This window comes from Protopterus annectens, chromosome 1.part0, assembly GCF_019279795.1.
Source record: "Protopterus annectens isolate FY-2018-M chromosome 1.part0, PAN1.0, whole genome shotgun sequence".
Classification (NCBI taxonomy): Eukaryota; Metazoa; Chordata; order Ceratodontiformes; family Protopteridae; genus Protopterus; species Protopterus annectens.
Genome location: NC_056725.1, coordinates 702,192,839 through 702,211,731, shown reverse-complemented (window position 1 = coordinate 702,211,731; position 18,893 = coordinate 702,192,839). Strand labels below are relative to the sequence as shown.

The following is an 18,893-nucleotide window of genomic DNA, read 5'->3' as shown; positions in this document are numbered from 1 at the left end:
AAACAAATGTAAAAATAAAAATTGTTCATTTTTTAAGAAGTAAAAGTGTCATCATTCCTGATATTGCCAGTGCCATATTTCAGGGACAGATTGCAAAGCTAGAAACAGAAGAATACATGAGCGCTTTGGACAACATATGGCCATTAAGGACATGATGGAAGACATGGAAACCAGCAAAATCACAGGTATGATCTCATACAAATTGAAAGGTTTGTACCTGTTAAATTTTTTTACAAATAAACTTTACTAAGATGTTAGAATGGATTTAACTGTTTTTTAAATAATTAGAAAGAGATATTGAAGTTTAGGTGAAATATTATGCATTTATTAATTTATTTATATTATTTATTAATTTATTTATTGTTCAAATTAACCTACAATACAGCCACATTAGTCCACATAAAGCAGTGTTTTTTTGCTCTTCAGTTAATGTGAGACCTTTTTTTTTTTTTTTTTTTTTTTTTTGCTCTTCAGTTAATGTGAGACCTCACCTGCCGTTTGCCCCCAGACCATTTTTGTTAACCCAATGCGGCCCTTGCAACTGAAAAGGTTGGACACCCTGAAAGTTTATTTGTTATGATTCTACTACAATTATACATACTTATTTAATAAGAATATGTATATTGGCATGAAAAGGGATCAGATATTTCAATATACAAATACTAACTCAAAGATTGTAAAATAAGCAAGTTAGCTCGGAAAACTTCTTTGACTTTGTATCTCTTTCATCCATACAGCTACTCAGCTGATGGGAGTCCATACACCACAAATAACCAGAAGTGAAGACCTTTCAGCATGATAATGCCATGCTAAATGAAGACTCCTTCTACACCCCTAACATGCTCTAGGGACAGTCTTGGTGCATTTTTAAGAGGAAAAAGAAATAAAAAAGGAGGGACTACTGAACATGAAACTTCACATGACATACGCACTGCTAAAAAGTATATATAATGAAGACAGTATGCAAGATCAAAGGATTCTTGCATGGAAATGCATACATATTTGCACAAAATTATTTATTTCTGTATGAATTATGTGCTGCATAAGACATTAATGTTGCATTCATTTGTTAATCCAGTCTTTTTGTGAACCATCCTTAAATTTAAATCTGCAAGTCAACTTTTGGGGTTAGACATTAACTTCCCATGGCTAAACCTTTGGATGAAATGAAGACACACACACCCTACAGGAGTAATGTGGTATTAGGGGAAGAATTTAATACCATTATTGACCCTTGGTTGCAGCACTTCTTCAATGCTCTGCTACAAAAGATACATTTCTGACAGGAAATATTTTGTTTAAATAATCCTAAACAGTTCAAACTAGTGAATTTCAACAGCTCTTGGTGTTACAAAGGATTACTTCAAGAAAACATGCAGAAATCAGCAGAATGTATAACATAATAACTATACTAGAGTGAATACGCTTAGAATTGGAAATTAGAGTCAAATTTAGAGCATTATGTCAACTTGCTATAGTCAACAGCCCTAAAATGTTGTAGACAGCCATTAAAGAAATATCGTATCCTGGCCAAAAATTCAACCTTAACCCCTCTCTTAATAACTCACCACTTGGGGCATGGCCAGCATGAGACGAGGATTGCAGCACTTCTTCACTGCTCTGCTACAAAAGATACATTTCTGACAGGAATTTTTTGTTTGAATAATCCTAAACAGTTCAAACTAGTGAATTTCGATAGCTTTTGGTGTTACAAAGGATTACTTTAAGAAAAAAAAATCACAAATCTAATAACTTTCCTGTCAAAAACTGTGTAAAAGTAATTTCACTCTATCTGGCAGCAACTTGAGCTGTGCAAAAGTAATTTATTTCACTGTATCTGGCAGCAACATGAGCTATACTAAGGCAGCACTTCAGGATTCTTCATGTAAGAAAGACCTTCAGTCACTTTTGTCTCATACTAAAGAATTATCATTAAAAATGGACAGACTGGAAAATACAATTGATGATTTTAAGAAAGACTGTTCCTAACAAATGGAACAAATTAATGAGGCTGTTTAGGTACAGAAACATCAGATCTCTGGCATCTAAGAATCCCTTAATATTATGGATGGAAGGCTAAATTAAAGAGAAAAAACACAGGATTTTTACTGCAGCAAAATAAAATCTTGTCAGCTAAAGCAGATGACCTTGAAAATAGATCTCAAAGGAACAATATTTGTATATTTGGACTTCCTGCATTTACTGAAGGTAACAATATGATTTCTTTTTAACTACCTGGCTTCTTAACACTTTAGATCTCCCCGAAGCTCTCTCTTTTGGGATAGAGAAAGCACACCGGTCCCTAGGTAAACCTGCTGCAAAACCTGGTTCTTCGATGAAATCTATAGTGGTGAAGTTTATTTCATCTCAAGACAAAGAATTGGTACTTAAAACTGCATGGGCTAAGTCACCACTTAAATATGATGGAAATAGTGTGCATTTTGACAATGACTACTCAACAACACTGATGGCAAAAAGAAAAAACTCCTTCCATTTATTAGAGAACTTAAAAAGAAGCAAATAAAAGTACATTTATTGTTCCCAGCCACACTAAAGATTTTCCATACAAATGGCATTACACTCTTCAAAGATCCTGATCCTGCTTTGTCATTTCTACAAACAAATAAAATCTTGAACAAACAGAGCAAATGGATTGGAGTAATATATCCTCAAAGAGGCATATAGATTCAAATGGAAACAAAATAAGTGAGAAAAAGAAAAAAAAAAAAATAAGGGGACAATGAAGATTTTTTCCTTTCCCCTTTCTTCAATCCTTATTTACAAGGAAAGTAACATGATGTTAAAGTATTTGTGTTTTCCTTTTTGTAAACAAGCACAATTTTAGTTTTATAGAAACCTTTAGCAATAAAGCAAGAAACAACAGCATACTCGGTTACAACATAAATATAAACTCTTTTTTTTTTCTGCATTATACTTATTTATTTTACGGTTAGCTGACAATATCTGTTTATGAGTTGGAACAAAAAATATAGATTTTTAACAAAAACATTCCATGTTTATATTAATATATAAAGCTGCCGATTCCTATATGAAACTGCATGGTTAGAAGTTACTGCATATATTAATTTTTGAAATAGAAAAGACTGCTACATGACACATAGCTGAAGTCACATTTGTTTATCTTATACAGTTACTAGTACAGGCTTGAACATATCGCCACAGCGGAACTCCGGTTCGCTAATGATTGGCAGTAGATTTTTATGTACTGACTTGCCAGGCCTGAAGCACAACCTTCAATGAAGGTACGCCCATTCACGCATGTCTCCACACAGAAGATGCTTTAGCCGAGAATCGAACAGGACAACGTCTTACTGTGAGGCGACAACGCTACCGCAGCACCACCACTGCAGCTTGTTAGAATGCAATTATTAGTCTTAACAAAGCTTCCCTTTAAATATTACTCTAGCAAGTGTTTACTTTGGATAATTTCTATTAAATTTATATTGAAGTGATGGTATTTTGTATAATACACTGTTACTTAAACAGTGAATTCTACAAAATACCATCACTTCAATATAAATTTAATAGAAATTATCCAAAGTAAACACTTGCTAGAGTAATATTTAAAAGGAAGCATTGTTAAGACTAATAATTGCATTCTAAGGCTGCATGGAAAGCCAGTATACAGTCTTAGATAATAAGCTATTGTTTTTGCTAAACACAATGAAATGTGAGGTTGGGGTGGGGTGAATATATTTGTTAAAGAAGTGCATTTTATGGTTGTTTAGTTAAAAAAAAAAAAAAAGAGGATGTGATGTTGTCAATCTTTGTTCATTCTTGACCAATGGGACTCTGATCCTCAGGACTGGCTCGGCCATTATACAGCTCACGCCAACCAAAAAACTCTTGAGCTAAGACTCTACCTACAATTTCCCTCTTTGCATTACCTCAGATCTTAGCAAGACACATCAGCCATTGCTCTCAGCCAAGTCCTTTAAAATTCCTTTTTTTCTGTCAAAAAAGAGTCATCCAAGAAGTCCCACTAGACCAGACAGGATCTGGATTTTCCTCCAGCTTTGTTCAGCAGACAAAATTCTGGATGGTCACAGTTCAGTCTATTCTAGCATTTCAAGGGGAAAATGATTGGATGTGTTCTAGAGACCTTCAAGGCACATATTACCACATAAAGATGGACAAATGCTAAAGGTTTCTCTGCTTCCGGCTAGGGGCCAGTCACTACCAGTTCAGAGTGCTGCCCTTTGGCCTCAACACAGCTCCCGAAGTGTTCAGCAAATGCATGCCAGCAGTCATAGCTCACGTGAGATTACACAGATTCCGGGTGTTTCCTTATCTAGACGACTGGCTCCTCACCTCCCTTGCCAGGCATCTGCTGCTGCAAACCACAGACTTCATCATATACTTGTTCAGTGCCCTGGACAGAACAATCAACTACAAAACGTCACAGCTGTCTCCCACTCAGGACATAGAATTCATAGAAGTCCACCTCAGCATAGTTTTCATGCATAGCTTCTATACACATTCACAGGCTCCAAAAGATAAGGTCTCAAATACAGCTTATTCTGGTAAAAAACAAAGTGCCTGCACTACTTGTTCTCCAAGCCCTAGGATCTATGGCAGCAGCAATCACCCTAGTCCCCTTGGCAAGATTTCACATAAGGATACTTCAATGGCTTCTGGCTTCCCAACGGTCCATTCTTTCTCATCCGATGACTCACCCAATTTTAATAACAGGACATTGAAAAACGATCTATCCTGTGGATGCAGTCAGAAGAAATCCTAATGGGCTGTCCCTTTGCTTCCCTGCAACCTAATGCTATAGTGACCAAGGACGCCCCCAGATGGGTGGGGGGGGGCATTATCTGAGGAAAAACAGTCCAAGGCACTTGGTCTGCACAAGAGGCCATTTGCACATCAATGTCCTAGAAATAAGAGCAGTGGATCTAGTGTTTCAAGTTTTTCAATCTGCTCTTCTTCTGGGAACAGCTGCGATCCAGTCAGACAACATGTCAGTGGTATGGTATATCAGCAAAGGGGGGACCCAATCCTATCCCCTTTGCTGGGAAGCTTTCAGAGTGTGGCAATGGGCAATATCTTCCAACCTCTTTCTTGTGGCAACGCATATCCCAGGGAGTGCTAAAGTGATAGCAGACAAGCTGAGCAGACACATTCTACTGCCTCACAAGTGGTCTCTCAATCCCAAAATGGCAAAGGAAATCTTTCACTGATGGGGCCAGCCTTGCTGCGATCTTTCCTCCCCAATGAACAAGTGCAGCAGCTATTTTGCCCTAATTCCCCCTCAGAGGGAGTCCTCGAGAGGCGCTCCCATCTCAATTGGTCCTCGGGTCTTCCTTATGCCATTCACCCATTTCCTCTCGTACCCCTCTTCCTAAAGAAAGCCTAAAGGTTGCGAAGCAAGGTGATTCTTATCCTTCCCTTTTGGCCCAGGCAAACTTGGTTTCCCTTGCTATGGCCTCACTTAATTCACCAACCGTGGATTCTGGACCCTTTTCCAGACATGCTCTCTCACCTGCAGGGATTGGTGCACCCTGATCTGCGCTCTCTCATTCACAGCATAGTTCCTCTAATTCCATTAATTGGCAGGCAGAGAAACATATCTTCCCCAGTACAAAAGATTTGTCTGGCCTCCCACAGCCCATCCACCAGGAGACTCTATTACAGTAAATGGAAGGAATTTTTGGTTTGTGCCTCTGAAAACAATTTAGATCCATTTTCCGCACCTGTAGAAAAAGTTTTGCAATTTTTAGCCACTCTGTTTGACAAAGGAGCTTCAGCTTCCACCATCAGAGTCCAGCTAGCAGCTATTTCCAATTTTCACAATAGCTCCGACAACCATTCTCTAATTTCCCATTGCCCGTGCAATGCTTTTCTCAAAGGTACCTTATGACTAAAACCCCCGTTCAAAGATCTCTTAGCTCCATGGGATCTCCCCTTTGGTTTTGCAAACTTTAGTGCTACCTCCCTTTGAAGCAGCAGCTACCTGCCATCTTAAATTCCTTTCCCGGAAAACTCTTTTTCTAGTAGCCATCACTTCTGCCAGAAGAGATCCAGGTATTATGTGCAAAGACCCCCCTATACTAGCTTTCATTAAAGACAGGGTGTCATTGAGAACTAACCCTTCCCTTCTTTCCTAAGCTGGTCTCTGGATCCAATATTAATCAGACTAATGAATTACCAGTTTTCTTTCCCAAGTTTTCCAACAAAGGTGAAGATTGCTTACACTTACTGGACATCCACAGGCAACTGCATTTTTACCTGAACAGGACTAAACAGTCCAGTAAATCAGATCAACTGTTCATTTCCTTTTCTGGTCCAAAGCTTGGAAAAGCTGTTTAAAAAGTGACCTTATTGAAATGGCTGGGAGACTGTGTTACCTTTATTTATGCGCATACCAGCCACAAGTTACCTGCACCTGTTAAAAGCACATTCGACCAGATCAGTTGCCACTTCAGCAGTTCTTCATTCAAAAACTTCTATGGGCAAAATGTGTGCAGCTGTAACTTGGGCTATGCCTCATAGGGTCTATATTAGAACATTGAATATTTAACAGTTCGAATCACTAAAGGTCGACCTTTAGTGATCAAACTGTTAAAACATCGAATGTTCAGAAAAAAAAATAAAAACAACAAAAAAAACTAAATGGTGTAGGCAGGGGGGCAAGCCCCCCTGCACCCACAACATGGGGAGGCTGTGCCCCCCAGACTCCCAGCTACTTAAATATACCACCTCCAAGACCGCACTACATTGAAGTAAACATAAATCTTCCCATACGGAGATTTCTGTTTACTTGTTCAATGTTCTGCAGTTTCGCTATTCTCGTATCGACAATGTCAGATTCAACATTGTCGGCTTTCGAGAATTTAATATAGACTTGCCTCATATCTTTATCATTCATTACAAAGTGGATATGGGCTCCAGGGGAACACCATCCTTTGGCTCTATGGTTATCAGGAATATCCTTCTATAAGGCCACCCAGGAAGTAAAGTAGCTGGGGACTCCGTCTCATTCATCAAGAATATTTATTTATTTGCAGTTTGTTTACCAGGAAAGTCTATTGGGCCTAGATGCGCCCATTTTCAATGGAGGCCTGGGGAGAAATACTCCAAGAAACAGTATTTGTATTTGCAAAACCTACAATAAAAACTCCAATATAGTATTTTCAATATTTACAATAATAAACAAAAAATTTAAACAATAGCTAATATATATATGAGGACAGTAAAAATGAACAATTAAACTGGAAATATGCATCCATTTTTTTTTAGATAGGAAGGGGTAGGAGGGTTGGATACCATCAGGTGGGGTGAGAGCAGGAGCATTCCCAGAGAGAGGAGAGATGAGAGTGGAGTAAGGTCTTAAACGTAGAGAGATTATGGGTAGTTCTAAAGTGTGGGGGATGTGAATTCCATGACCAGGCAAGGGACAGAGATAGTAAGAGCTGCCTTGGGGAACGTATGGGTTTGTAAATTTCAAGAAGATTTTGATTACTGGATCTGAGTGTTCTATGTGGCTGATGCATTTTTAGGGTAGAGAAGAAAGGACAGTTAGAGGGCTTGAAAATGAGCTTATGTGCTGTTGTAAGTTGAATGTATGTCAGGTAGTTTGGGAGTTCCAACCAATTTAGGGAATGGAGGGAATCACAGTGATGAGTGGAGAATTTGGATCCGGTGGCAAACTTGGAGATTTTATTATAGCAGGAAGATAGTTTAGATTTGAGGGTTGACTGAAGGATGGTAAGGAGAGGGGCTCCATATAGGAGAGAGGGAATGAGGTAAGTGGTGGATAGAAGTTGTTTTGGATGAGGGAGTAAGGTAGTGGCTTTCAAGCTTTTGATGGGTTAAACGAAGATTAACAACATCAGATAAAGAAGTTATGTGCTCACTATAACGTTCCATCTGTGTTGTCAATTTTCATTCATTCTTGACATCCCACCCACCTTCCCCCTCCTATAGATTTCCAGGGGATCGAAGCCTTGTCCTGGGTTTCCATAGGGTTTTTACCTTGGACACTGTGCTTATAATTACTGTCTATATTCTTGCTTCTTCTTCTTTCGGCTTTTCCCGGTTAGGGGCCGCCACAGTGGATCACCTGTCCGCTCATGATTAGCAGTAGAGTTTTATGGTGTCGAGTTGCCAGCCCGGCGCCCAGTCTTCCACGGAAGGCACACACACTCACTCACACCTAGGGCCAATTTAGAGTGTCCAATTCACCTACAGCATGTCTTTGGGATGTGGGAGGAAACCGGAGCACCCGGAGGAAACCCACGCGACCACAGGGAGGACATGCAGACTCTGCACAGAAGGCACCCCAGCCGAGGACTGAACCAGAGAACCTCTTGCTGTACGGCGACAACGCTATCCGCTGCACCACCGTGGCTGCAAACTTGATCAGAGGTAATGAAGAGAGGGGCATTGTGAGTAGAGTCTTAGCTTTAGAGTTTTTTGGCTGGCGCAAGCTGTAATGGCCGAACTGGTTCCAAGGATCGGAAAAGAGTCCCATTGGTCAAGAATGAATGAAGATCAACAACACAGATGGAAAGTTATGGTGAGTACATAACTTCTTTTTTTATTATATTAAACAACCTTAAAAATCTCTACTTGAGGGAAAGACTGACCTTGGTGCTGTATGCAATGAAAATTACTGTTATTTGAGGGCTGTACTTATGTGAAGAGTTTTAGTGTTGTTTAGAAATGAAACTCCTTTCTCTCAGGCTCAAGCTTTCTTATTTCCCTAGATTATGTGAAGCTTTTGGCGTTAAAAGGCCTGAGATAACATGAAATTCCCACACAAACTGACAGAATAGAACTGTTCAAGCTTGGAGATCTGGTTTGACAGGCAGCTTTGGAAAGATAATGTAAATAAAAGGTGGAACCTTCTGAATATGCATTAGATCAAATTTCACTGTAACAACACATAGCTATACAAGCTAGCACAGCAGAAGAAAAGTTAATATTATGTTATATGAAGCATGAACACTTGTAATTGAAATAGAAAAAAGTGTATATTGTTTGAAGGAATTATTTGATGCAAATGAATACAAATATAATATTTAAAGTTTTATTTTCTTGGCAAAATATACAAGTGTAGAGCATACTGATAAAACACACAAAGGTTCCAAAGAAATAAAAATGCTGGGGATTTAGCTTTGTACTAGAAAATCATAGTATTTGTTGTTCTTTAATAATTTATTTGATATATACTGTTAGGAAATGTTTTTTCTTAGTAAATAGGTCTAAAAATGAAACACTTGTTCTACTTATTTATATTAATAAAGACTTATAGGATACAGCTATACTTTTAGCTAATTGCTATTAGAGGTATATATATTTGTGGTACAGTGGTTTGGGGGTTATCTTTCTTCTCACTCTTTATCAGAATATTGGATGAGTTGGTTTGCTTGGATGGTTAGACTATTCTTATATTCCATGAGAAGTAAGAGGGGGTTTAGAAGAAATTGTTTTAAGACAATCTTACTTATTGCCTTTTTACAAGTGTCCACAAATGTAATGATTTTGTTCCTAGATCTAATCTCAGAATTTACTATTTGTGTGAGCATTAATAAGTAGTTCTTTATAATTAGAGCATCATTATCTGTGAGAATTAAGTATATGTTTCTGATGAATAGGACAAATGACGTTCATTAACTGTATTTCTATAAATGTTAATGGATTAAACAATGGAAGCAAGAGAGGTAACAAATAGATATCTGAACCTGTTTACTTCTCAGTTTATCTTTCTACAGGAAACACTTTATTAGCAGAAGATATAAACAGACAGTTGACCAACATTTAGAGCAAGTGATTCAATATGCAAAAGGCAGTATAATTTTGTCAGGAGACTAACTGTATATTATCACCAAGTGATAATAATAGAAACAGTAAAAGGAAAATTCAGCCATCTGTAAAAAGGTTAATAGCAAATGGGGATGCTGGGAGATATAGGATGACACAGGTGAACTACCTGCATATGGTCTAGGACTGCAAAGCCATAGAGCCATTATGGGACTAGATAACAGACAAAATTAAATATGCAACTAGGCTTAGGTTACCCCAGATACAGATGTCCACTTTTGGCTTTTATGGATCCTTCTAGTTAAAACCTTAGAACAGATGTCAACATTGCATGCTCAATATTTATTACCTCAGTTTTACTGGCTACAATCATTAAATATTGGAAAATAATGAAATCAGACTAACCCAATACCTTCCTGGGGATATTTCAGAGTCTCAACTGATAAGTCAAAAAAAATGGACAGGTGTGGGCTGAATAGGATTCTTTGTTTCAATATTCTAATGTTATTTAAACAACACAGTACTTCTATGAGTTATGTATATGAATATATATAAAAATACAGATGTAACTGAAATTGTTCACGGTTACACAGGGGGTCATAAGATGCCAAGCTATATAGATCTTTAAATATACACACTTAAATCTTCATGCCTTCCTTTTCTAGCTCTTACTAGTGTTTGCCTTCCAAAACAAGCAGGGCTGTAGCTGACAATCTTGGAGTAAATCTGTGTTTACCCATCCAATCATCAAGACTAGCCTTAAAGGCAGTCAAGGTAGTACTTTGATTGACCTGTAGTGGTAACTTATTCCATAGGTCGTGAATACGTTGAGTTAGGAACCATCCATCCAACAAGTCTTGTTTATTTGTTTCTATGGATTTAGGTCCCTAGTGTGGGTGTTTGCAGAGCCACTGTTTTTCATATATAAAAAAAATGTCAAATAGGACTGGGTATTTCATGACTTGAAAAATCAAGCCAGGTCACCTCAGACCAGTGTGTAGGCTGCGGAGTATGAGAGTTGTGCTAATCTGTTGGGATAGTTGAAAGATTTAAGACCTTTAGTTTTTTTGTTATAAGGTTTTTCCTGAGGCCCTTCTATTTGTGCAATATGCTTTGATGTATACATAACACAGGTGGCATTGCATTCAGTGACAGCTCTGTTAAGTGAAGAGTACAGTGTCAGGCTGACTACTTTGGATCTTGAAAACAGCCCCCTGGAAATTAACTGCATCAGAGAGAAGGACTTTCTGACTATGGTAGAAACATGACGACCAAAGGAGAGAGAGAATTGTCCACAAAAGTACCCAGGTTTGTTCTAATCATTTCTGTTTGAACAGAAGTACCAATTAAAGCATGTGAAGTAGGAACAGTTTTTTATTTATACATTACTACTACACAGCACTTGTTTGCATATACTTTGAAAATGGTTTTAGTACACCGGGTATTTGCCTATTCCAGCCCTTGCTGGAGCTGGTTAGTATCAGTGAATAAGCAAATAAGTGCCCAGCTAGTAGTCATCAACAAACTTGGTCGACCACACTTTTAGGATACTGGACTGGATGTCCGCAAAATAAATACCAAACAGGAGAGTTCCCTGCACAGACCTCTATGGTACTCCCTTAGTTACAATTTTAAGCTCAGAGAGGGTATTGGCAACTTTCACAACCTGAGATCTATCTTATAGTCAAACTGAAATCCAGTGGATAACACAAGGTAAGTTTGTCTATTTTTTTTTTTACAATATCAGCATGGGGGGATAGTGTCAAAAGCCTTGGTCAGACTGATATAAGCAGTGAGGACTGAGTAACCTGTAACCTTTTCAAAAGAAGTGTATTAGGTTCAGGAGAAAGACATACCTTTCATAAAACCAAAGTGATCTGGATCTAGATCCATTAAGTTGTTCCATGGCTTTGCATACAAGACTGGTGAGGCTGATGGGCTTATAATTGCCTGGATCTGTACAGGGGCCACCCTTGTGTAGAGAAGTCATAATGGCTGTTCCCCAAGCATCAGGTATAAGCAACGTGGAAATGCTGAAGCTGAAAAGTAAGCAGTGGCTTAGACAGTACATATTTAGCACCGATGAGAATGCAGCCTGGTATGTTTTCTGGGGCCGTGGAAGTATTTCTTTTAGTCTTTGACAATTGTTCTAAGGTGATTTCAGTGGAAACTAAATTTTCAATGATACTGAGAAAATTATTCATGTGGACACCAGTAAATATTTACATACCAGATCAGTCGAGGCCCGGGTTAACAACAACTGCCACCAGTACTGTTAGCCAACAGGGTGCTGGCGGAAATTGGGCTACTGTTGGCCGAAGGAGGAGAGGAGATGGAAGGCATGGCCAAAGGCAGGAAGAGAGGAGAAAGGCTAGGACTGTGGTAGTGAGGGTCGGAACTTTGAATGTTGGCAGTATGACTGGTATAGGGAGAGAGCTAGCTGATATGATGGACAGAAGGAAGGTTGGTATACTGTGTGTGCAAGAAACCAGATGGAAGGGGAGTAAGGCTAGGTGTATCGGAGGTGGGTTCAAATTGTTTTATCATGGTGTGGATGGGAGGAGAAATGGCTTGGGAGTTTATCCTGAAGGAACAGTATGCTAACAGTGTTTTGGAGGTGAAAAGAGTGTCGGATAGAGTGATGTTTATGAAGCTGGAAATTGATGGTGTAATGATGAATGTTGTCAGTGCATATGCTCCTCAAGTTGGGTGTGCAATGGACGAGAAAGAAATATTTTGGAGTGAGTTGGATGAAGTCATGATGACTGTACCCAAGGGTGAGAGAGTGGTGACTGGAGCAGATTTCAATGGGCATGTTGGCTAAGGAAACAGAGGGGATGAGGAAGTGATGGGTAGGTATGGTGTTAAACAAAGGAATGCAGAAGGTCAGATGGTAGTGGATTTTGCGAAAAGGATGGACATGGCTGTGGTGAATATGTATTTTAACAAGAGGGAGGAGCATAGGGTGACATACCAGAGTGGAGGAAGATGCACACAGGTGGATTATATCCTATGTAGGAGGGCCAGTTTGGAGGAGATTGGAGACTGTAAAGTGGTGACCGGGGAAAGTGCAGTTAGGCAGCATAGGATGGTGGTGTGTAAGATGATCAAGGTGATCAAGAAGAGGAGGAGGAGTGTGAGGGTAGCACCAAGGATCAAATGGTGGAAAATGAAAAAGGGTAATTGTGAGGTGGAGTTCAGGGAAGAGTTAAGACAGGCACTGGGTGGCAGTGAAGAGTTACCAAATAGCCAGATAACTACAGCAGAGCTAGTAAGGGAGACTGCTAGAAAGGTGCTTAGTATGACATCTGGACAGAGGAAGGATGACAAGAAGACATGGTGGTGGAATGAGGAAGTACAGGAGAGTATACAGAGAAAGAGGTTGGCAAAGAAGAAGTGGGATTGTCAGAGAGATGAAGAAAGTAGACAGAGGACTATAAGGACATGAGGTGCATGGCAAAGAGAGGTGGCGAAGGCTAATGATAAGGCATATGAAGAGTTGTATGAAAGGTTGGACACTAAGTAGGGAGAAAAGGACCTGTACCGATTGATTAGACAGAGGGACCGAGCTAGGAAAGATGTGCAGCAGGTAAAGATGATAAGGGATAATGAGGGAAACATATTTACAAGTGAGGAGAGTGTGTTGAGCAGATGGAAAGAATACTTTGAGGGGTTGATGAATTAAGAGAATGAGAGGGAGAGAAGGTTGGATGATGTGGGGCTAGTGAATCATGAAGTGCAATGGATTAGCAAGGAGGAAGTAAGGATAGCTATGAAGAGGATGAAGAATGGAAAGGCTGTTGGTCCAGATGACATACCTGTGGAAGCATGGAGGTGTTTAGGTGAAATGGCAGTGGAATTTTTAACCAGATTGTTTAATGAAATCTTGGAAAGTGAGAGGATGCCTGAGGAATGGAGAAAAAGTGTTTTGGTATTGATTTTTAAGAATAAGGGTGATATGCAGAGCTGTAGTAACTACAGAGGGATTCCCCTCATCAGTCAAAGCATGAAGTTATGGGAAAGAGTAGTGGAAGCTATGTTAAGAAGGGACGTGATGATTAGTGATCAGCAGTACGGTTTCATGCCGGGAAAGAGCACTACAGATGCGATGTTTGCTCTGAGAGTGTTGATGGAAAAGTACAGAGTAGCTCAAAAGGAGTTGCAATGTGTTTTTGTAGACTTAGAGAAAGCATATGACAGGGTGCCTAGAGAGGAGTTGTGGTATTGTATGAGGAAGCCAGGAGTGTCAGAGAAGTATGTAAGAGTGGTACAGGATATGTACGAGGGTAGTGTGACAGCGGTGAGGTCTGCGGTGGGAGTGATAGATGCATTAAGGTGGTGGTGGGATTACATCAAGGTTCAGCTCTGAGCCCTTTTTTATTTGCAATGGTAATGGACAGGTTGACAGATGAGATCAGACAGGAGGCCCCGTGGACTACGATGTTTGCAGGTGACATTGTGATCTGTAGTGAGAGTAGGGAACAGGTGGAGGAGACCCTGAAGAGATGGAGATATATGGAGAAGAGGAATGAAGGTCAGCAGGACTAAGACAGAATATATGTGTGTGAATGAGAGGGAGGATAGAGGAATGGTGAGGATGCAAGGAGTAGAGGTGGCGAAGGTGGATGAGTTTAAATACTTGGAATCAATAGTTCAGACTACTGGTGAGTGTGGAAGAGAGGTAAAGAAGAGAGTACAGGCAGGATGGAGTGGGTAGAGAAGAGTGTCAGGAGTGATTTGTGACAGATGAGTACCAGTAAGAGTGAAAGGGAAGGTCTACAAGAGGGTAGTGAGACCAGCTATGTTATATGGGTTGAAGACAGTGGCATTAACAATAAGGCAGGAGTTAGAGCTGGATGTGGCAGAGTTAAAGATGTTAAGATTTGCACTGGGTGTGACGAGGGTGGACAGGATTAGGAATAAGTATATTAGAGGGTCAGCCCAGGTTGAAAGGTTTGGAGAGAAAGCCAGAGAGGCAAGATTATGTTGGTTTGGACATGTGCTGAGGAGGGGTGCTGAGTATATTGGGAAAAAGATGCTAAGGATGAAGCTACCAGGTAACAGGAAAAGAGGAAGGCCTAAGATAAGGTTTATGGATGTGGTGAGAGAGGACATGCAGGTGGTTGGTGTGACAGAGCAAGATGCAGAGGACAGGAAGAAATGGAAACAGATGATCCGTTGTGGCAACCCCTAATAGGAAGAGCCGAAAGATTATGATGACTGAGACAACAATGTGGGTAAGTGGGGTAAAGTTACTAATAAATTAGTCTGCTAATATATTGGATATATATTGGAAACTGGAATATGTGATATCATTACAGATGAGCTCAGTGCATTGTTGGACCTTATTCCTTAATTTCCTGACATAACTGAAGGATTTGTAGTTTCTTTTGGTATTTTAGCAACCTTAACCTTGTACTCTGCTTTGCATTTCCTAATATTACTTGCAAGTTTCTTGCTGGCATGTTTCATTGTGATCCTGAGATAAAGGAAAGGGGGATTTCTCATAATTCTATCTTTTATTATGCAGTTTCCTGGTGCAGTTCCACCACAGAGGTATATTCCTGAATTTACCATTATATTTACAGTAGACTGGTGCTGACTTTTCTATGCCTCTGTTTATGTGTTGTTAAGTCATAGGTGAATGTGGCAGCCCTCTCATTTGCGTCCCTTTGCAAGGGATTGTTGGGAAATTTGCATAGCTCTTCCACACGCTAATGTAAGCTTACCCTGAAGTATCTAAACACTTTGGTGGCAGGGTAGTAACACTAGGCCTAACAGAGAAGATGACTAACATGGGGACCAATACTTTGGAGGCTAAAAAGGAATCACAATGCCCAGAACTCTGATACTGCTGGGGGATCAATGAGGAGACCCACACCACAGGAACCAGCCATAGTGAAGGACTGAGGAAGCATGGGGGAATGCCAGGTTGGTCATGGCTAGAGGAACTGGCATCACAGTCTATGAAGAAAGTCTGGTTTAGATTTGTTAACTGCTATAGCCAGGTGGTCATAATCAATGAATGGAGAGAAACACGGCTCACTTCAAAGGGATGGGTATAAAAACACCTTAACAAAAGTGACTGCAGCACATGAGAAGGTCTGCTGTGATGGACAGAGTGGGGCATTACAAATGGTGGTAATGGGTTCTACTAAAAAGAAGGGGATCTTTACTTCTGCATCGCTGGATAGCTACATCATTTTCAGTTTGGTTTTGCATTCCTTACTGTATCTTGTTTGGCTGCTGTTAAGCTATTCAGTGGAGAAGTCAGGAGAACTAGAGGTGGTAAAGAATCATCTTCAGGCCATTTCTGAAGCACTTCAGCTTATTTCAGATCAAGTAATTCTCCAAGAACTTTTTGAGTGGTGTTATTTAATTCAGTATATGCAGTATGCTAGATAAAACTGTAGTCAGGATCTAAACAAATAACACAACACATGTACTGTTAGTGAGAGGGCTTTACTGCCGTGAATACATTTGCCAAGAGAAGACAGATGCAATGACCCTATGAAAAGGAATGTCAATAAACTTATCAAAAAAATGTCAAAAAAGGGAAGATCGCTACAAAATGACAACACACTGCAAATCTGCAAAAACTGAAAATTAAGGAAATATTCAATTAGAGGCTACTTCATTCCTCTGGCTTGTTTCATGGCTGGAAAAATGGGGTGGGAGAGGGAAGCTGGCATTGAAGATCGGGGGGGGGGGTTTGCAGCCTGGGAAAATTTTGACAGTTTTAACACTTGCAGTGAGTCTTACCTGCTCATTGAAGCACTGATATCAGACAGAAAGTTAATGAGTAAAGAAGAGCAACTAATAAGTTAAAGCTCAAAACTGGACTTGTAACGAACAACTAGTAAAATTAAAAATCAACAACATATTTTGATATCTGCAACAGATGTAAGGAGCACAGAAATGTCCAGGAGAAACAACTCAAAGAAATGAGATCAAGATGGTCCTACCACCAAGAAAGAGTTAGTCTATATCATGAGATATGCTTCAAATGCTGTTTAGTAATGAGGTGAAAAAAGTTCAACTTTTGAGCATTTCCTTCCACGCAGGAAGTCAGTATTTCAATTCTAAAATATATCATTAATACTTTGTTATTACCTGTTACTACTCTCTTTGTCTGCCCATGGGCATAGTTGATACAAAAAGCGATCCGCTTCACACATTCTTGAACTGAGATTTCATTCAGTGTAGAGCCTGGGTGGAAGTTGAACATTTTTAAACCTAGCTGCTCACAACGGTGCAACTCATCCACTAGCATTGTGCAACTCTTCTTAAATGTTACTGTCAAAATAAAACAGAGAAATTGAAAGTAAAACACAAAATCTACCTCGGCAGTCATTCTGAATAACAAATGTAATCAATCCACTTGACTAAGCATACTGCAGTCCAGAATTACAACAGAGTCAACCTGATAGTGCACTTCCAATAGCTAACATAGTCAACCTGCCTTCAACTTTTAAAAAAAAAAATCTCCAGTTATCTCTGCGGCATACAGGGATGAAGTCCAAAGACCCATACAACCTGGATATGACTAGCAGCCCAGCAACTGTGCAGCCAAGGACAGACAAATGATGATGGATATGCAAACTCGCCTTTTGGGAGGTAGAGGTTGCAAGCTGGGGTGTGTTTAATGTCATGAATCCCCCTGTGCACAGCAGGTGATTGAGGTGGCAGTCACTGTAGCAGAAGGGAGAAATATCTGATGAGGCAATGCAAGTTTCTTTGAAACACCCACTGCATGTTTCACCTGATGACAATGCTAAGCATACTGGGTGAGGAAGCAGTTAATTATCGTGAAAAGCCCAACATTGTAACATTGTGTGACACACCCCTTCCTGGCTCCAACCCACTCTATAAAGCATGATGCCTCACACCAATGCTGGACTTTTTGTTTTTTCTAGATGAGGATCTTCCATTGTGGGGTCACACTGGGGGCTGTCACATGCATGGAGATCACAGAAGACAGGATGGCTGGATAGAAGGGCTCAATGCCAGCAATGGCAGTGGAAAATAAATAAAAAAAACAAACAAAAAAAAGAGTAAAAAACCTCATCTGTGAAAGTTAGTAATTAACACATTATCAGTCACAAACCTTTATCAATGCATTTTAAAACAAGCCGAACCAAGGACTTTGCTAGAGTCTAGGAATGGAAACAAGAATGGAACCATCACAGCAAAGTAAAGCTTAAATGCTGAGATAGTCAATAAAACACACACATTTTTTTAAATTAATCTTTACAATATTATAAACATGTCATAGATGGTTAACACCAAAATCAAACTTTATTTTTTAATATTCAAAACACATTTCTATACATGAACTGTTTTAGTTCTGAGAATGACTTCTAACTCTCTATCACAGGTGACCATATCTGAAGTACTTAAAATGACAATTTGCACAAGACATCTGATGTTGTGGAGCAGTTCATGCTGCTGAAACAGCTTTTCTTGGAAATACAACTCTATGAGCCTCACTCAAATGCCTATAACAGTTCTCAAAATCTCTAGATTTTACAAACAACTGGTTAAGACAATATCTGACTGCTAGCTATCCCAGAACTGCATTGAAATATATGTCTTGCACAGATGTCTGAAATTTGTCTTATACTGCTTTCTGAGAATCTCCAAATACTACACAGGATCTTGCTTCAGCTTCACCCAATGATTTTCACATTACTTCTGGAGTCTTCATCTTTAACCTGTTAGTCTGGTAATGTGCACTGCTTTTTAGACATCAGTACTGTGGCACAAGTAGGCTAAAAAAGGATCTTCTTTTTAACCTTCTACACATTAAAAGTTGATATGATGAGAGACTGAGTCCCTACAATGCAGTATTCCTGTATACTACAACTGCAAACAGTAAAGCTCATAGCGTTTGCTATTCTTTCATGAGATTCTTCACTATTTAGACAGTTCTGTCCAATGGACAAAGGATAGTGTGGACTAGATGTGTATATTTGTTCCCACTTATGCACAAATCTGAATCACTGTCTTTGTACCACAGATCACTGTCTGATATAAATGATTACATTAGGTAACCCTTATTTTGACACTACAGACCAAGTGCACTAGTCACACTTGCACTT

General features: G+C 39.5%; 1 protein-coding gene across 2 annotated transcripts in view; it reads right to left on the bottom strand.

The window, feature by feature from the left end:
- Window positions 1–18,893, bottom strand: part of LOC122794156 (endonuclease 4 homolog) — a 1,200,618-nt gene that overhangs the window by 288,963 nt on the left and 892,762 nt on the right. For both annotated transcript variants that reach the window (XM_044062356.1, XM_044062362.1), the window contains exon 6: window positions 16,906–17,088. In XM_044062356.1, the coding sequence (XP_043918291.1) occupies window positions 16,906–17,088 (183 nt within the window). The remainder of the gene's footprint in view (window positions 1–16,905; window positions 17,089–18,893) is intronic.